We start from the raw sequence: 21717 nt of genomic DNA, 5'->3' as shown, positions 1-21717 counted from the left end.
TTACAACATTCGCATGGCAAGTATCAGTGCTCGGTTGGGGTATGAAATCTAAGTGTTTCCTTTACCTTTTACTGCTGGTGTTCTGGTTTTCTTGAATGCATACATCAGAAGCATTTATCAATGTATATGGTGAAATTGTGATGTTCAAGTATGCGATGAAAACTATATATATCGTTAAACAGTATTCTGTATTGCAGATTGCTTTCGCCGATTTTTGCTCATTTGCACTGAAGGAATTGTAATTGTAAAGTTGCGACATTGTGAAATTTTTCAGATGATCTACAACTATTACGTTATTGACATTGTTACAGCGTCACGCCGATAGATGGCGTATCTGTCGAGTACAAAGTTCTGTTAATTCCTTTTTTGTATCAGAACGTAGAGTGTGTAAGAACGATGTGCACTTAGGCGTGCACTTAGACGTGGCACCCGATTGTGAGAGGTGTCCTAATCTGTAATAGTCTACATGTAGTGGCACAAAAAATGTGTCCGAAAATAAAATGGTGTTCACCAGAAAGAAATGAGTAATTATTTGTAGAGAATTACATTAAGTGGTCCGTCGACTACGCAGTATTGAACCATCGAGAAGTCGGCAAGTGTTTCTGTTTTGCCGCGTGTGTTTCTTTGATATTGTTCTCAGTGATTTCTGAATCCTTAGAGTGATCTTCAATGGATATAAAGTGTAAATTCCTATGATTGGACTATCCGATAATTGGATTATTGTGTCCGTTTTGGTTTCAGGGTAACTGTGAGTGCACTTTTGTTTTCCTAATTTCTGTATTAGTTTCGTTTTTATGAGTTGCATATATTCAGAGTTCTCTTTTCAAAATGCTTTCAAAACTTAAAAAGAGTGAATTAATTGAAGTCGCAGAGGAACTAGAAATTGATATTCCTTCGGGTGCCAAAGTAGTTACTATTAAAGATTTAATTGAAAAGAGCGAGATCTATAAAGATAATTATGAATTCGTAAAAACTGTAGTTGAGTCAATAATTGATAGGAAAAAATATTACGAGAAAAATGAAGCACAGAAAGTAGAATTGGAAAAACTTAAACTCGCGCAATTAGAAAAACAATTTGAGCTTGCGAATTTACAAAAAGATGTAACACAAAAGGTTAATGTGACAAATAGCGATTCTGATTCAAATTTTAGTTTAGAAAGTTTGATAAAAAAAGTGTCAAAACTTTAACTATGCCAGTTCCTACACGAGCAGAGTCGTATAATTTATTTTTCCAATCGCTTGAAAGAGCTTTCAAAACCAAAAATGTCCCAGAACAATTCAAATCAGAGATCCTATTAAATATTTTATTCGAAAAAGTTACCAATTTAATGATATATTTAAATGAGGATGAATTGTGTATGTATGACAAATTAAAGGAATTAGTGTTAAAAGAATTTCAATCCACCCCACAAGAAGTTTTAAATAATTTCCGTAAAGCGAAAAAACACCCAAACGAAAGCTATATCCAGTTTGCATCGCGACTTAGTGCAGCCTTTGATTATTATTGTCAATTAAGAAAGGTAAATGATTTTAAGGGAGTTTGTGAACTCATGGTTTCGGAAAAAATATTTGATTCATTAGATCGTGAACTACAAATTCATATTGGCGTGAAACAAAGAGAATCTTGGTATGTGCCACCAGATTTGGCCAGGCATTGCGATATTTATGTATCGTCAAAATTCAAAAACGATAATAATGTGTTTTCACGACCGCAAGTTGTAAACCATTCTCAAAAATATCGTAAAGAATATAGTCCACAAAAAGCATTCGTAGCGGAAGTTAAAACTCCGAAATGTGTAATTTGTAAATCTAATGAAAATCATTCCCTGAATGTATGTCCTGTGTTCAAAAATATGCTTGTTAATGAGAGAATAGAAGTCGTTAAAAATAAGCAATTATGTTTTAATTGTTTAAATCACCATAAAATTGCTGACTGTTATTCAAAATCCAGTTGCTCCATTTGCAAAAAACGACATAACACTCTTTTGCACTTGGGAAATACTCAAAGCGAAACTGAAACTCGTTCGCAAAATGCTAACGCGGGATTAAATCCAAGGTCAAATGTATTCGTTCCGAGAATTGAAAATCCCAGTCATAATTCTTTGCAACTGATGAATGAGTCACCTGCGAACAGTACGCATTCATTCACTGCTACCAACTTAAATCTAAACAAAATGGTTTTATTAAGTACTGCAAATGTGATGATTCAAAATAATGTAGGAATGTTTATGAGTGCACGTGAGTTGCTGGATGTTGGTAATATGAGTCATTTCATTTCAAAACGGTTAGCCGATAAACTGAATTTGAAAAAAGAAAGACGAAACATCGTGGTTTCTGGACTAAATCAATCATCATCTGTTATTAACTCGATCGTAAAAACGAAAATTTCGAACGTAAGCAGAAGCTTTGAAAAGGGAATTGAGCTATTGGTAGTGCCGCATATAACAGATAGTATCCCCTCCAAACAATTTGACATTGATACGCTAGAATTAGATAGTTTCAATTTAGCGGATGTGAGTTTCAACGAACCTGGAGATGTGGATATTTTATTAGGTGCCCAAATATTCTATGAACTTTTAAGATCGGGTCAAATTAGGTTTTCGGAAACAGACATTGTTTTTCAAAATACTGTGTTTGGGTTTGTTGCTACCGGAAGTGTTCCAATAGAAAACGAAACTACTGTTCATTGTGAGTTGGTAATAGAAGATTTGGATGCAAATTTAAGGAAATTTTGGGAAATTGAAGATGTTGAGGGGGATAAATTACAAAATGATGAGAGTTTAATATGTGAAGATCATTTCATGAAAACACATTTCAGAAATGAAGATGGAAGCTATGTTGTTAAAATGCCGTTTAAAATAGACCCCCCATGTTTAGGCGAATCAAAACACATTGCTACTAAAAGATTTAATTCACTTTGGCAACATTTGAAGAGAGAACCAGAGTATAGGCAACTATACAGCGAATTTTTAACTGAGTATGAGAATTTGGGCATATGCAGGCAACTTGCGAAACTCCAAGGTACATTATGCCTCATCATGGCGTTTTTAGGCCAGAAAGTAGTACTACAAAATTACGCGTTGTTTTTAACGCATCAAAGGCAACGTCATCTGGACAATCGCTTAATGATAATTTGTATTCAGGATCTGTTGTCCAAGATGATTTGTTTGCTATTTTGTTGAGGTTCCGAAAACATTCTATAGTTTTCACCGCCGATATAAAAAAGATGTATCGTCAAATTTGGATACATCCAGATCAGTGTGATTTACAATGTATTTTATGGAAGGATTTAGAGGATGAGAAATTACGTGTATTTAAGTTGCTCACTGTTACCTACGGAACCAAATGCGCTCCTTACTTGGCAACCAGAGTACTAAAAGAATTATGCTGTGATGAGCAGGACAATTATCCTTTAGCCGCTGTTGCTGGCAAAGATTTTTACGTCGACGATATACTCAGTGGTACCGAGGATTTATCTTCTGCCATTGAACTACAAGACCAGTTAATACATTTGTTAAAATCAGTTGGTATGCAGCTTCACAAATGGAGCTCAAATAATCCTGTTTTGTTACAAAATGTACCAACGTCGGACCGAGAATACAATTTCGATAACCCCAACTCAGCAACTTTAAAAACTTTGGGATTACAATTCAATCCTGAAAAGGATACATTTAGTTTTAGTGTTCAAAAAATTGTGAGACCTGCAACAAAAAGAACAATGCTATCGGACATATCCAGATTGTTTGATCCTTTAGGCCTCTTAGGACCTTTGATAATCACAGCGAAGATGTTCTTGCAGAAGTTGTGGATTTTGAGAATTGATTGGGACGATGAAGTTCCCTTACACTTAAATAGAGAGTGGGAAAAATTTAGTTCTGAACTGAGTCAATTGAAAAATGTAAACATAGATCGTCATGTGTTATGTTCTAAAGTTCTGAAAGTAGACCTGATAGGCTTCGGAGATGCTTCGAAAAATGCATATGGTTGTGCTGTCTACACCAGGTCCTTGTGAAGGTCTGGTGAGATAAAGGTGTCATTCTTATGCAGCAAATCTCGAGTGGCTCCCATCAAAGAAATTAGTATCCCACGTTTGGAGCTGTGTGCAGCGGATCTGCTTTCCAAGCTTACCGTTAAGGTTCTGTCATCCTTGCAACTAGACATTGATGGAGTACATTTGTACTCGGACTCCACTGTGGTGCTTGCTTGGATCAAAACTCCACCTACATCGTTGAAAACTTTTGTGGCTAATCGAGTCGCTGGGATTCAAGAGTATACTAAGAACTTCCAATGGCATTATGTAAATACTGCTGAGAATCCTGCGGACTTGATATCACGAGGAGTTTTCCCTTCAAAGATCCAACAGTTGGACATTTGGTGGAATGGACCGTCTTTTCTTTCATCTAGTAGCTGTCCAAACTTCAATGACGATCCTGGTGTCTCAGATGATGAATATCTTCTTGAGGTGAAAAGAACTGCGAAGAACTCTGAACTGAATAATGATCCTATGATTAATCTTTCCATTTGTAATAATCCTTGTTTTTTACAGTGTATATTAGATATAAGTAATAATTATAGTAAAATTGTTCGTATTTTAAGTTATGTTTTCAGGTTTGTCAAGAACCTAAAAGGTGCAGTGAAGATAACAGGTCCACTGAATGCTGAGGAATTAAACTATGCAGAGACATTTTTAATTAAAAATGTCCAAATTCAAGAGTTTTCCAAAGACGTCAGTAGTCTCCAAAAACACCACTGTGTGCCTCCTGGTAGTAAATTAAAAACTTTGAATCCTTTCTTGGATTCTAAAGGATTGTTAGAGTCGGGGGACGGTTGGGTAATAGTAATTTTAGTTTTAATAAAAAGCATCAAATAATTTTGTCAAAAGGCCATAGATTAACTCTAATTATAATAGAACATTTTTATAATAAATATTTACATGTTGGTGCTTCTTCCTTGCTATATCTTGTTAGAGAAAAATTTTGGCCTCTAAATGGACGTAATAGCTGCAGAAAAATCGTTCATCAATGTATCATTTGTTTCAAAGCCCAACCAATTGCACCTACACAAATCATGGGCAATTTGCCGAAGGAAAGAGTGTCTCCAGATTTTGCTTTTAATTGTGCTGCTGCCGATTTCTGTGGGCCATTTTATATTAAGAATAAGGCTCAACGTAAAGGTGCTTTACAAAAAATTTATATTTGTATTTTTGTATGGTTTTGTTTTAAAGCTGTTCATATAGAAATTGTTTCAGATTTGACTTCTGATTCCTTTATAGCGACTTTAAAGCGATTCATGGCTCGAAGAGGTAAATGTGCGAAACTGTTTTCAGATAATGCTAAGAATTTTGTAGGAGCTAATAAAGAAATTAAAAAACTTCATGAAATGGTTAAAAAACCAGATGAAAAGCTGGCAAGCTATTTAGCTGCAGAAGGCATTGAATGGAAATTTATTCCACCTAGATCCCCACACTTTGGCGGTCTTTGGGAGGCAGTTATAAAGCCATTTAAATACCATCTAAAAAGAGTTGTTAAGGGAATAAACTTAACTTATGAAGAGTTCTTAACGGTAATTGTGCAAATTGAGGGAATTTTGAATTCTCGACCACTTTGCCCCTTGTCAGCTAACGAGGACGATTTTGAGGTTCTTACTCCTGCACATTTTTTAATAAATAGGTCTTTAACCTCTTTGAATGAGCCTGATTTGACAAATTTAAAAGAAAGTCATCTCAAGAAATGGCAAAAGGTAACTAGACTTGTAGAATATATGTGGAAATTTTGGCATCGTAATTATTTAAGTCAATTACAACAGAGATCTAAATGGATGTTTGACAAAAATAATGTAAAATTAGGAGATTTAGTGTTATTAATTGAAGATAATTTGCCTTGTTATAAATGGGCTATGGGAAGGATAACTAAAATTTATTTTGGTGATGATAAGAAAATTCGTGTTGTTAAGATTAAAACACAGTCTAGTACTTGTAAAAGAGCCATTTCTAAAATTTGTGTATTGCCTATGGAACATAATTAATTTGTAATATTTGATGTTGAAATTTGTAAGTTTTGATTCTTATTTCTTAAAGATGTTGATTATTATGTATATTGTGTATTTTTTACTAGATTTGTGCAAAAGTTGTAATATTGTTTATGTTATTCAGCATTGTAATCTCTTAAAACCCTGGGGTTTCAAGGTGGGGAGTATGTTACAGCGTCACGCCGATAGATGGCGTATCTGTCGAGTACAAAGTTCTGTTAATTCCTTTTTTGTATCAGAACGTAGAGTGTGTAAGAACGATGCTAGCACTTAGACGTGGCACCCGATTGTGAGAGGTGTCCTAATCTGTAATACTCTACATGTAGTGGCACAAAAAATGTGTCCGAAAATAAAATGGTGTTCACCAGAAAGAAATGAGTAATTATTTGTAGAGAATTACAGACATCTGCAAATGATTTTTGTTCCTTTAATAAGAGGTCGGAAAAAAGTTGATAAAGGCACTTTAGCTTCTGCGCTTGTAAATTCTATTTCGTCCCAGTCTGCTGAATAATATTGTGGAACTTTTCCAACATGTTAAACAAGTTTTAGTTTTTTCCTTCAAAAATTAGACTTAATTGGACAAAGATGTTTGCTATCCTGAGGTCAAATCGGCGATAGAAAACTAAACGTGTAATGAAGACATATTAATTGCGCGATTGTGGTAGATTTTGGAAATTTCAATGTGAAGCTGATTATCTATGAAGGACTCGAAGCCAGATTCAGATCCTTTAAAAGCTAAAATTTGAAATGAGGGGAACACTAAAAGCACAGTTGGAAGGATTCAGGACCAGACCATATTTTTAGAAATGTTCAAATAAAAGTTTGATGCTTAGTGTCTGTTCCATGGAGATGATGAAGCCACAAATATGTCATCTTTGAAACAATAAAATACTATGCCAAGGTCTAGAGTTATTCCGTCAATAAACCGCTAGGAAGTGGATTCAACATTTCATATTAAAAATCGCAAGTGAATATTTTTAATAAAATTAAAGGCATAGTTATTGTAATTTTAAGGTTATTGGGATTTATAGGAATTTTATTATAACTTTAATTAAATATAATCGAGATAATTTTTTTTACTACTTAATTCAAAAAAAAAAAAAAAAATATGCGGGGCTTAGTAACTGCCTTTAATTTTTTGTGTATTAAGTATTTTAAACAGTCACCTAATGGTCAGTACCGAGATTCGATACTCTTTGCAAAGACATGAATAATTAAAAGGGCAATTGAACCAGGATTTGAAATTCTTCTTAGCATTGAGCTAACGGCTTGTTGTTAGGTAATGTTTAGAAATTACAGGAGAACTATTTGTTTTAATGTAATGTGATAACAAACTCTTAACTTCTTGATATGTATGAAAAGTGGTATCAAAAAAATTATCGAAATTATATATGATTTCAACCTCTACTGTTACATATTTAAATATATGAACAGTACACTCTTTTACAGTGAGAGCCAATGTTACTCAAAGAATCAATTAATTTTGTGTTTGAAAAGACAGCATTAAACTAAAGTCGCAACAAAAAACAATTGCCATTGAGGTAGATGCATTTTCCATTCAACTAATCACTTAAAAATGATTCTTGGATTCAAATCTAAAATTAGTGTTTAAGTGGCAAAAACATAGTTAGTGGAAAAAACAAAAAATTACCGCAGAAAGGGTCATTCACAGAGAATTTCTTCATTGCAAGATGATTTAATCAGATAAAAAGAACATTCTATCGTTTCATTTATCATGTGTATAAAAAGTGACGAAAAGAAAGCTGCAATGCGGCAATTGCTGATAGGCTTACTAGTTTTGGAATTATTGAACATTTGTCATCCTTACTTCAGAATTTTGCTTGATAACATTATAAGAATATTTCGACATCCATAAAAACTGAGCTATCTCAACATTCACTTCCTTCCATAAACGTCTTACTTGTGCTGCATTCGTATATCGAATTATCGCTTTTTAAATTTATGTTTTAGAATTAAATTGTTTAATACTGTTATAATTAGATTAAAATATTACATATAATACATAAACAACTCAAGTATTCTGCGAATTCTTAATTCAGTCAGTATGACAGGACATTTCTAAAATGAAAGGTGTCTAATTTTACAGTAGAAAAAACAAAACAGAATGTTTTAAACGTCACCGTCAAGAATGAACTCCATAAATGCACTATGATTCAAAAGCTGCAGGCTTTTGAATCTCAGATTTTAAATTACCTTCAATGGAAACGAATTAAGAAAAACGGTGAAATACTTACCGTTATTAGAGATAATACCGTCACGTAGTTGGCCGTTTCGGACGAACTGTCTAAACTCAGAGAATCCATGGCAAGCAAGGATCATTAGAATTATTGCAATTAATGCTGCATGAAAATTCCAGAATATTATAACCATCCATTCGATGTTGCATACTTCGAAGAAGCTTACTGGGAAGATCAACAATCTTCTATTTGGACAGAATTTTGTAAACTCTTGGCATTATAGATTTCTACTGCGCTCGTTGATATTTTCTTTCCTGCCCACATAAGGATCAAGATTGCGTACCTGATTTAAGTGTCAGCTTCAGGTGAGAGTAAGAGTTAAATTTTGGCTTAATGTAGAAGTATGTAGCTATAAAGTAGACTTGCACACTAAAGATTATAGCATGGATAGCTGAAGCTAAAGACTGGTATCGTTGCTGCGTAGATACCTATTTTGTCAATCCCTTTGATAACAAAAAAAAAAAAAAAAAAAATTATAAAATCGCCAATTATCTTAACAGATTCTCTTTACCGATTCCGAGTTTGGTTAAAGAGTTCTTTGAAATGCCCATTAAAATAACAATTGTTTCAAAAATAACATCTTTACTAGGTTAATAAAACAAGCCATTTCTATTTCTTCCTCTCTTAGTAAATGCTCTGTTCCAACTGTCATGGAGTCTTTGTACTTTACCTGCGCGCGCAGGAGCCATCTTTTCGCAGCGTTCTCCGAATCAATCGTGGCGCCATCTTTAGTGCAAAAGATGAATAGCTACTACAAAATTTTTTACAAGCATATCAAGCTCAAAATAAGAATGACATCATTTTCGACCAAGTCTTTGAAAACACTTCCTCTTTCAAGAAAAGATGTGTCAACTATTAATTTTAGATGAAAATCAAAACACTTAGTTCTCTGGTGCTTAAGAACTTTATGCCAATGCGAATTATTTTCATTTAACTTTAAACGTGATACTTTGTGGACGATTTTTCTTAGAAGTCGTAACTTCAGTTTAAATCTGGGTACGATTATTTCCCAGAAATCGCAAATTGGCGCACATCACCCCTTCATCCCATTTTTAACTCTACTCTAAACGTTGTTTAGTATCATATTATATATAAACTTATCTTTCAATAATTTATTAGCATCATAGCTACCAAGTTAATATGGTTTCCGATAACAATCTCTCAATTTACAGGTTCCGCTTTCTTCCTGAGTCTTGCGTGGGAAGAGCTCTTCCTCTAACAAACTATTTTTTATTTGAATCGAGTACATTGAAACGCCTTTATTTAAATCCAGCTTGATTTTTATGAGGGAATCAAAATTCTAGAAATCATCTAGATTCTGACATCCGTTGCCCACTATTGCATGTATTTGATATATATATATATATATTTGGTATTTGCCCACATATTTCATGCACACATTAGATACTATTTTTTCTATTGGGCTATTTACATGGGCCTTAAAACTATATAGATTCCCTTCTGGTATTCATACCAAATTGCATGGATTTCTTTTTATTTAGCTGTTCTTTTAAAAAATTTCCATTTGGTTTTAAAAGCTCAGTATCCTATTGAAAGAAGAGTTTCATTTTTCTTTAACTTCTGAAAATATCAATATTAACAAAATATGCGTTTATTTCTAGGTAAAATTGATTAATCGAAGAAATTTCGCTACACGTGTGGGAGAAGATCCCGTCAGTATGCAGCGTTTTGCTCTTACTTGTGATAGACAATTCTTTTACTGAATTATTATTAAATAATTTTTTCTATCCTTTCGGACATTCCTTTTTTCACAGTCCAGTAGTTATTTAAAAAAAATAAGATTTATCGCGATATTTATTTGATCATGCATTTATTTAATATGGAAAATGTATTAATTTGTCAACGGATATAGCCACAGTTCTAGAAGTGAAGTCTCCTCACAAAATGATTATACAGTAAGACAGCGTCCCAAACGTCAATATGCGAAAACTATTCGAGATTAATCAATTACAACATCATAGATTTATTTGGAAAAAACGCCCATGAACCGAAAGCAACAAGTTTGAATTGCAGTTTCCTATAAAGGTTGATTTCGTGACAAAGAATATCGGGAGAAAATGGTGTGAGAATTACAACCCTACAATAGGATTTGCCCAGAAAAATTAGAACTTGACTGACAGCTGCAATATCTATTTGAATCTTAGCGGATTTAACAAATAATTTGAGCACTGATACAGATGACGCCATCAGAAATTCTCTCTTTCCGCGTTCGGTTTACGACATTCACAAACACAAGTAACATTTCGAATTAAATCGAAACATCTTTCCGGTTCATTTCTTGAAATTTCTCTAATATTTTTTGGAGATAGGATGGTTAAATTTAATACTGACGTAGCATGTGATCTCATTGTATACAATTATGAATGTACACTTTATAAAGTGTGGCCATTACTTCTTAAAAGTCTATATTCAGGAGCTAATTCAAGGGTTTATTTTACTTACAGACATACTGAAATCTCCATTGATCATGTACAGATTGACAATTCAATATCTGATGAGGAAAAAAGTATTGATGTTCTGGATTGTGAAGATGAGACTCCAAAATCAATAAAAAGGAAAATTTCGAACCCAAAGCCAAGAGATGAAGAATTTTACTTCAAGCATAAGAAATATAGTAAGAACATTTTAAAAATACATCATATGTAATATTTTTTCTGTATATTCTTTGTGACTTCTATTTCACCTTCGATATCATTTTGATTTGCACTGTAAACGACAGTATTTTTTATATGTGACTATTGATAATCATCTTAAATAAACAATAAGTAGAAAGCTACGAACGGCTAATTTATAAAGATAACGCCCCATCTGAAGGCATCTCAAAGGCTTTTTCGGGATTGAACCGGGATTAGATGATGAGAATGGCATTTGAGACGAACCCGGCTACCCAATTTTCCAGAGGTTTCAAAGGAAGATTTAACGTGCATCAGGCTCATGTACAGCGAATCTTCATGTAAATCGGGTTTCAAGCTCCAATACTTCAATTTCAAAGAGCATAGTTTACAACTAAGTCAAAGAGCTCTACGCTGAAGCATAAAATCGCATTTTTATACATCATAAAAGTTTAGAAAGAGCTGCATGAAATTAAACCGCTACCGTTTCAAATATATTTATTTAGTAATTTAATGGTTATTGGTGTTTAAATTTAGTCTAATTCCAAGTACAAAATTCTCAAGTACAATAAAAAAAATGCTTCAAGTGGCAGAAAATACAAAATCAAAAATTACGCTCGAATATGCTACTCAGATAAACCAGAAGATGCGTGAATTAATAACAAACCAATGATAAGTGTAACATTCTTTTTTCTTGATATATTACTATTAGGTAGTATTCTTCAACGTGAACGGTTTCAAAATAACTGCTAAAATTCTACAATTCACAATTACACAAACTTCTGAACAGTAGCTAGTAAAATTTGCAGTAATGATGAAGATTTTTACGATAGGATCAGCATCTCAACATTTACAGGTTCTGCATAAGCAAACTGAATTTAAGCGATTTGAGTTGAAATATGAGTACAGACATAAAGAGCAACGCCTTCTGGCTTATCTGACTTGTATTCCAAGTTATATTTTCTTAAGTGGTTTTGGTCTTTTCTTTTAAATTTCCTTTCTCTTTCAAAAGTTTGTTGAATTTTTTAATCAGATTGTACATCAATTCTCACACACATAAATGTAGAACATAAAATAACGTGAAATGTTTCAAATGAGTCCAAATATAAAAATTCTTTTCTGCCAGATGTAACTAAATTTGATCTGCATACTATTATGACAATGTGATCAAAAAGTTTCAATTTACAACCATATGGCACGTACATGCAGTTGACAATTAGGTGGAAGTATCGGTTATTCAATGAATTGAAAGAATGACAGCAATTCCAGTTTTCACCTCAAATTTTATTTTAGCATCATTGCTATACATACGTGGGTCAACTCTGAAGTATTTTAAAAAGACATTGCGTAGATTGTAAGAGCAAAGCTGCTCAACGTTGATTTGTCGGACTTGCAGTCGGATGATCCTACAAGATTGCTAAATTATTAAACGTTCTCTTTGCCAACTACATATTTCGGATCCGTGTGATCAAAATTGACATGTAGTTTTCTCTGCAGAGTGGAAATGGATTCGTTTGTTTGTAAAATGTTGCATCATCTTTTCGGAGGAGCTGCCTCAAAGTTGTATGTTTACGGCAGATGGCTAACACCTAGTCTATTGCAGTTGTGAAACAACAAAATTTAAAAACAATAGATTTCTCTACGCAATGCTTGCATCATTTGCATAGTTTCTTTTTCCTTCAAATAAATACGACCCAGGTTTCTAAATTATCATCATACATTACACTTTAGCGATTTTAAGAGCATCTGTTGAAATATATGAGGATTCTGCGAGTTCCATATAGGACAACGGTGTGTTTTCATAGCCTCGTGAAAATAAAACGTGCTTCATATCTCCATAGGATTTTGGAAGGCAAAACATCTTCAATTTTAATACGAACTGTAAACTTCACAGTAAAGTTCAAGTGGATTTTTTTAATCATATCAATGATGACCAACTATCTGTATGAACAACATTCTCTTGTCCAACGTCATATTGCAGTTTTTAGTGAAAACTGAATTTTTTTGTCATAATTCGAGGTCCCATGATGGAAATAGTATGTAGATCCAATTTCGTTCATTTTCTGAGGATATTTTTTTACGATCGCCATATACCTCACTTTATTTTAGAGCATTAAAAAATATTCATGATTGAAAGCAGTGATATACTTGTTAGTGTTTCCGTAATGTCGACTTGAATGGCGCAACAACTGATTATCGCGAGGTTCACAAACTAGTAAAAATAGGCTCATCATTTTAAAAAAGTACGAGGAGAGTGCCAGAGAAAGACCCATTTTTTTCTATTTTTAAAATAATCTAAGAAATGTATGCGTTGTTCTTTTGCTTGTTCAGTTATCAAATCAAGATTCTGAAGGAACTATGATCTGATTTAGCTACTTAATAAGTACACGATAATCATGAAATACCGTAAATTGTTAAGAGCTGCATTGCACAAAATCTGTTCAGTTAAATGTAACCAAATTTGAGGTCTACAACCTATTCTGATCACGGAATTTTATTTTATACGAAAAAAAAATCCAGCTTTTCTCACCAACTGCAATATGACTTTGAACACGCAGTTGGACATAGAACTTAGGCGAAACAATTTTTGAAATCCCAATTCCTAGGACAATTTTATTTTTCTAAAAGTGGTTAAATGAATTTGCACTGCTTACGTTCGCCAATTGGAGCAGAGGTTAGTTAAAATTCCCAAGTTCGCTTCAATAAGCCAGACGAAAGTTGTATAGAAGTATCGAATAGTGCTTCTAACTTTTATTATTCCACAACTGCAACAGCAAATAAGATTCCCACATTAAATGACATGATTAGGATATACATTTCTTTAGAAGTGGGCACGCGTTCCACAGATCTCCTTCCCTGTGATTTTTTTTATTGCGGGATCATCTGACAAATGTATTTTATGAAAAAAATGAATGATCATCTCTCCACGTAGAATGATTACATTGTGTCGCAGCTTTGAAAGGCTGTTTTATGAGATAGATCTAAAAAATGAGTTATAATTTTATTTTGGCATTATTGATACAATTTGTCTCATAAGGAAATTTAGATTGCAAATATTGATTTCTTTCCATTCTTCCAATTCATTAGATCCATGTACCGTGCTATATTGCAGTTGATGACAAAAAGATTTTTTCACCTGAAATCCCATGGCCACGATAATATTTGGATGAACATTTTTTTTGATATTCAAACACCTCATATTATTTGACGACCATCTTATACACTACGAAAATAATCAAGAATATTTGATTGAATATCGTGACATAACGCACGAATCATCAATAGGAAAAAAATATCTACTTTGGGAAGAATGAGCTCGTCAATTTAAAACAAAAAGAAAAATTTCCTTCTCTTTCTTAAACAAAAAAAAAAAACAAAAAAAAAAAATGGGAAACAACATTTTTTTTTTGTTTTATTTTTTTTTCAATCATATTAAGAAAATTTGTCCGTTACTATATAGGAGATTAAAATTTGAATAAACGACGCTCTCTCCATTTGTTAAAATATTTCATATCCTTCACAGATAGTTAAATCAATGCACTACGTATTCAGTACTCGTTCATATCAGATCTTACACATATTTGTTAATTTCAATCTAGCAAGTTTCTTCTTACATCTTTTCAATTGAGTATTAATGCAAATGAATTTTTTAAAAACTTACCCTGCAATTTTCAATTAAATTTAACGTATTTTCCTAGAAATTATGCTCAATCAATCTAATATAAAGAGTAAAATTATGCTCCATAAATAGCATTGATATAATTCATAATAATAATCACGCATATTATTCCATTTAGTTTTCATTTTTTTGGTGTATAGTTATATGGATATTAGTTTTATTTGGGGAACTGAAAAATATTTCAGTCAATATTTATTCTTCGTGATTGTTAAAGTTTATTTGCGAGTAAAGCACCCATTCTTATTTGATTTATGAATTCGGGTAGATCAAACAAATAAAATTACAGAGTGATATTACTTGCATAGTTCAGAATTTATAGAACCTTCTCAAACATTTTGTTACGTTTTTTCAAAATTTTATTTAATTAAATCTTGTAATAATCATATTTTCAATCATTTTGGCTTACTCAATGAGTACCAGATTTTTTTTTTCTGGTAGTTGAAATAACTTTTTGCAAACATTTATTTAAATTGTCTTATATTTGTAGATATTTTCTTTTGATATCGATTTTTCACATTCTTCATTTTGAATGTTTTTAATTTGGCATATTTTCGTCGAAAATACATTATTTTAATATTTGTGTATTAAATTATCAGTTATTTTATTAATTAAATTAGCGTTTGATTCCATACAGAGGCGTCATCTGTATGGAATTTGGGAAAAATTAGTAACAAGAGTCTATAATTTTTATTATAGCGATTTATAAATTACAGATCCCAAACTGTTGGAAATATTTAAAATTTAAAACGTTTACAATTATGTACATTAATAAAAGTGTGGTTTTTTCTTAATTTTTTTATTTTTATTTACTTTTATTTTTATTACTTTATTTTAAATTCACTTTGAAAAATTTTAAATAGACAGTATGACCATTAAAAAAAGTTTCTTCAATCCCTTCTGATCGAAACTTATTATTTAAACTTTGCAAGACTTCGAATTTAGATAAGATATGATAGATACTGTATAAAATATAAATGGGTTTCCTGCGTGTCTTTTTCAGGTAAAAAAACACATAAAGGAAAACCTTCTCATCAGAAAAAAAGTAATTGGAAGAAAAATTGTTGCATTCGTGGGAAAAAAGTGGGAAATACGAGGAGAACATTTTTAGCAAAAGACCTCTTCCAAGAATGCCAGGAAAGAACAAGAAATCTGTCTTCTAGGATGTCTAGACCCTGTAGATGGATTTTCTTGAGCTGTTGCGAAGCCAGAGCCTTAAGGTAAATATTAAGAAGTGTCAGACCCTGAGCAGGTTTTATCAGGTTTCTTAAAACATCCACTTTAAAATTTATCAAATTAACTAAAAATTAAACATCCACTTTAAAATTTATCAAATTAACTAAAAATTAAACATCCACTTTAAAATTTATCAAATTAACTAAAAATTAAACATCCACTTTAAAATTTATCAAATTAACTAAAAATTAAACATCCACTTTAAAATTTATCAAACTAACTTCAAACTCCAGTCACTGTAAATCAACCTTAAAAATTCATGCATGGTGTATGTTTACTTAAAGGCTAAATAAATATATTCAAATTCTGTGTTTACCTCAGTGCTGCTGGCAACGGTTTGTGTTTCATAAACATGATTTATTCATCTGAGCAGCTGTTATTGCTCTTTTAAGTGATTCTCTTTTAAATCTGGATTTTCTATTTTTTATTAAAGAAGTTATTGGTTAAAACATTTCAATAAATTGGATATATTATTCTTTGACTCGAATTTTTAAATTATGTAACAATAACAATAAAATTTGGTATTTAAAGTTAAGAAAAATGTTTAAATTTTATAAAGGAAGGGTTTATTGTAAAATTTTATTTGAACAATTTATTGATCTTTTATATTTTCATATTTTCATCATTTGTAGAAAAATAATAATGGATAATAAATATTCAAGAAATTGGTAGTATTTAAATTAACGAACACTATTAGTACTTAATTTTACTTCCATAAGATAAAAAAAAAATCCTCAAACTCTAATAAACATCTGTTCATCCTTTTTAATTAATGGTTGAATAATTTTGGAAAAGTTTTTTGAAATGCAAAGCGATACTTTTATTTCCGTTTTCATATTCTCTAAATTGTGGTAACATTATACCCGGAATTTTACTTCAGCAGCTACAACACCGTTTAATAGAGATTTTGATTTAATTTTATAGGTAATATTTAAATTCAACGTATAAACGCAGTTTTACCTTAAATGTTTTTATACTTCTGAGGTATTGGAGGGTGGGGGTGGGGGGTAAACAGACAGAAAACAGAATCCAAAAGGTATCTCGCATTCATATTCTTCTCTAAGAATATGAATGCGATAATGAAAATTACTTAAAGAACTGCAGTTTCCTCTAGTTCCGATCTACTTCTGCTGATATTGCTCAGACATAGTACGAAATATTTCGCTGCCATGTTTTTAAATTGAAAATCACCCGAATATTAGAAACGGAAAAAAGAAGCTTCCATTGAAGAAAAAAATTGAAATAAGTATTTTTTTTAAAAAAAACTAAAAAATAAAGTAACAAATAAATAAAAAACAAAACATATTAGATGATAAAAAAGTAACAAATAAATAAAAAACCAAAGCCATTAAATGATAAAAAAAAATTGAAAATAAATTTTTATTTTCAAAATTTAAATGATTTATTGCAATATTAAATAATACTAAAAAACATTTTCCATTTTAACTCCTTTTCTTATTTTCTCATACATGAAGAAAATATTGTAATCCTCAAAAAATTCGAACTCGAGATTTTGAGGAATTTCTACGTTTCAGACGTCCTTGAGTTGAAAAAAAAACAAAAAAAAAAAAAACATATTTTTGGAATTATATCTCTATTATCCGTGTATGAACATAATAATTCAAAAACGCTTTGAGCTGGATAAATGACCTTTTTATATGCAAATTTTGAAAGAAATCCTTTCAAACTAAGTCTATCTAGAACAAATGAACACGATAGCCACAAAACGCAAGGAGATAAAGTCTGGTACGTACCTGTAGCATTTAAAATGTAAATTATGAGAACATTTTAAGCTAAATCTGTGAAGAGGTTAATCTCCTGTCGCTATGCACTTTTGTTTGCTTATAAACGCAAGAACGTAAATGAATGAAATGTGGTGTTTGTAGACCTATCTCGAATTTTGGTTTCCATCGGTGGAAAAAATACATCGCCAACATGCGTATTTGATTTTTTGGTACTTGAGTATTAATAGTATACCAGCAATTAGTCCTCAAAGATCACTCGTTGTATTCACTAAAACATTAGGTTCACACCAAAGATCGATATTTCGTAACTAGTATTTGCCAATGCATAGAATTAGTACGCAAGTACCAGTTACCTTTACTATACTAAGAAGCTCAAAACTCTCATGTGTGAGACTCTGAAAATAAAAATTTAAGAGCTCATGGCATTCAGAGGGGGGGGGGGGATAACACCATCATCAGAGAGTATGTGATAAAGTTTTGAGGCAGTCACTGCGACTTCAATAATATTCTGCTTTCCTGTTTGATATTTTTATTCATAATTTGGAGAGTCTTAAAATTAACTTCAAGGAACACAGATTCTTAAAGAAAACCTGCCATTATTTTCCTACTTAAATTCCTCACAACCAGTTTACAGACGAATGCAAAATAATTAATAAATATTTTTTCCATTTCAGAAATTTTTATTACAATTTGAAAGCTTGAATTTTTCCTATTAAAATTAAAAAGAATAAAACATTTTCCGAGGCTCAGCATGAATGTATTAGTATGAACTTTTGAATGATTTATTGTAATTGCGTTTATTTAAACGGATAAAACCTTTTTCCAACAGTCACAGGGTCATTAAAGTAGAAAAATTACCTTTTTTAGAGGAAGAAAAAACAAACAAAAAATATTTTAACAACTTATTTATAATACTAATAAGCAACTAGATTTTACTTATTCTTGTTTTAGTTAGGCCATAATTTCTTCACATAAATTGATAAGAAAATACTGTAGAATATATTCATTTTAACTCTACGCAACACCACCATGTTATTGTTTTATTAAAATTGTGCATATCTCTACAAAGGTAATATGGACACTTAAATTAAAATGGTGGTGAGTCAATGAATTTATTAACTAAGTCCAATTTATCCGAAGTTAATTTCAAAAGGCAACAAATGCAAATGGTGCAAAAATGTATTACTGTGCAGTGCAAGGATTCAATTTATAACTATCCGTTTACAAGCACTTACATCTCCGCTACTAATTACACTTCCTCATTTATCTTCCCAAATTTTAGAATTATTTTTAATTCAAATCTTTGAAACTTAATGCAAAAACTAAGCTTTACTAATCATCGTAAAATTTTACATGAGTGATTCATTTCTTCGTGAATTTTTCAGCATTAAGAAGAATTAACGAATGCTCAAACTGAAATAATTGTCTTTTAAAATAAATTTAAAATGAGTTATAAATTAAAATTTTGTGACTACGAAGTAAAAGAATTGAAGTTACTGGAACCCTCTCCCTCATAAAACGAGTGCTTCACATAGACCACCATTGATTATATATCGTATTTTCCCATATCATTTTCGAAATCTTATGAATTCTTTATTAAATTCCTTGAATAAAAAAAATGAGTCTTGAAAATTGGTTCTCAAATTTTGCATCAATAGGCAGTTTTTTCAATGATGTTTTCAACCTTAAAAATTTTTTTTAAGGCTTGGATTCAGATCGTTGTTTGTGAAAATAAAATTTAGAATGAACTGATAAGTAAAATTATTGTCTTCTCTTCTCTTTAGAATTAAATTTCAACCTTATGAGCATTTTTTCTGAATCTTTTAACGTGGCTCCATAGTTCTAATAAATTCTTTGATGAACCTTCAGATTATTCAGAAAGCTCATTATTCAGATGGAAAAAAAATCATCTCAAATACAGCCACTTTTATTTTGATGAGAAAGAAAATAATTATTCCTACTTCTTGTGTGCATATTAGAAATACGATAACGATAGAGTTGTTTTTAATCTCGCTTGGAAAAGTAGGCATTAGTAAAGATACCAGTAATTCCGAAGAAGTTCATTTTATTTTTGTCTCTCTACTTTTTTTACGCGTGAGTGAAGCATTTTTAGTAAAAAAAAGTTGTGAAGGGATTTTAACTTTTAGCCCAAAACATTGTAGCTGGATAAAGTTCTAGGCTATATTCTTCTATCTTTATTTTATTTTTAAAAATTGTTCTTAATTGTAAAGAAGCCCTAATGTATTCAGAAAAAAATGTATTTAATATCATTTCCACAAGTTGAAATATATATATCGTCACTAAAACCAAAGTGTGCCTAAAAATCTTTTGAAAATTGATTGAAATTCGATGAAACCTGTCAATAAAACGAACTTCAAACAAAACCACATTTTTTAATTTGAAAGTCCTTTAAATTTGGTTTTTATGCACTCCAAAATTTACTGAGCAAAATCCTTAACATTTTGGAGGCTTTTATTTATTTTTTTAAAAAAAGAGCTTTGTTTATTGAACATTTACGGCCCAAAAAATAAATACGTGCCAATTCGCTAGGTTCAACTCTTTCCCTAGTAAAAAATTTTGAGTGATTTCATCATGCATGTTGTATGACATAATTTACAGATTTTAGACTGCCTTATAAACAATATCATATTAAAATAATGTCTTGATTATTAAAATAATTGATATTTCTTTTATCTTTCAGGAGGTATTACATTCATCATAAACCTAAGGAATCTAATATATGTTAATGATGAAGCTTAAAATGTCCAAAACTACAACTGAAGAGATACAGAAGACATGCTCCATTTGTTTGTTATCAATAATTTTGCTTTGAAATAAATATCATTTGATGGATAATATCAAAAAATTAATGTTAAAACTACTATTAAATATTTCTTCTGCAATCTTTATAAATTGATTCCAGAAAACGAAATATAACTTTCAAAAATTGTAATCCACAGGTTCATATGAAGTAAGCGTTAAAAAAAATAATGAGAATAGTACCTTAGCATGATCAAAAAATAGCTTAGCTCTGTAAAAAGAAAATGACTCAACAAGGTAATTTGAATTCTTAATACACAAATAAAATAAACTTTCCAAAATGTTTTTTAAATTGTTCTGAAAAGTAAATATAATGTAATTGGAATACTCAATTCAGCAATAAAATGAATCTATTTTCTTATGGAAAAGGCGAAACTTATATCACTGCAGAGATTTGATGGCAATTAAAGAAGTCTTCAGTGAAAATATCCAAACTATAGTCAGATGAAAGTATCTTTCATTGTTCAACAGTGCAATATTTTCATGATATTCATTTTCCATGGTATTCCTGTCAAATTCATCTCATTTATGTATTTACATGGCATTTAAAGCAGTTCGTTGGATGTTTAATTAACATACTAAATTTAGTTAATTGGTCTCTTGCAGCAAAATTACCTACCTAATTATACCGAAATTAAAAACAAGATTGAAAATGTTGTCAATTGAAAGAATCAAAGAATAAATTATCTAAAATTTCCCCCATCTATATTTTATTATACCCAACTCTTCTTTCAGAAGTGAAAAAACACACTATCATACTCATTACATTGTCAGTTTTATTTTTAGAGAAAAGTAAATAATATATCATATTGATTAATACAGGTTGTTTACACGTTATATGATCCCTGGGGGTGGGAAAAATGTTACATTCTGAGAACTGGATGAAGCTTATCAGGCAATTTTAATTGAGAACGTTTTAAATTGCCATTAGACAGCGTCTTAAAATACAATATAACGTCTCAGTCATTGAAGAGAAAAGAAGCGAATACCATTCTCCATGCGCTCTTATTACAATGCCTTGTAGACACAAAATACAAAAAAATGCAGCATCATAAAAGAGAAAAGAAAATTCAATGGAAATTGGATCAAAAAAGAGAAATCTCTCCGGGTTAATGATTAGCGATGAATTCGGATTTATGTATCATTGATACAATGAAGCATATGGAAGAAGAAGATAAAACTGAAGACGTAGTTTCAAAATTCAGACTCATTAACAAGAGATGTCCCAATAAATGATATTGAAATAAAAGAATCATTCACATTCTCAAGAGAAACGGCGAGACGGACTCTTCCAGACAGTAACCCAAGCGTTAAGACCTATA

General features: G+C 31.3%; 1 protein-coding gene across 2 annotated transcripts in view; it reads left to right on the top strand.

The window, feature by feature from the left end:
- Positions 1-20403, top strand: part of LOC129960737 (uncharacterized) — a 53340-nt gene extending 32937 nt beyond the window's left edge. For both annotated transcript variants that reach the window (XM_056074348.1, XM_056074349.1), the window contains 3 exons: positions 10751-10920; positions 15598-15814; positions 20277-20403. In XM_056074348.1, the coding sequence (XP_055930323.1) occupies positions 10751-10920; positions 15598-15814; positions 20277-20322 (433 nt within the window). In that variant the 3' untranslated portion in view covers positions 20323-20403. The remainder of the gene's footprint in view (positions 1-10750; positions 10921-15597; positions 15815-20276) is intronic.
- Positions 20404-21717: the final 1314 nt, after the last annotated feature.

This window comes from Argiope bruennichi, chromosome X2 (assembly GCF_947563725.1).
Source record: "Argiope bruennichi chromosome X2, qqArgBrue1.1, whole genome shotgun sequence".
In the NCBI taxonomy this organism is placed as follows: domain Eukaryota; kingdom Metazoa; phylum Arthropoda; class Arachnida; order Araneae; family Araneidae; genus Argiope; species Argiope bruennichi.
The sequence above is the reverse complement of the archived record's forward strand: the minus strand, read 5'-3'. Positions and strand labels throughout refer to the sequence as shown.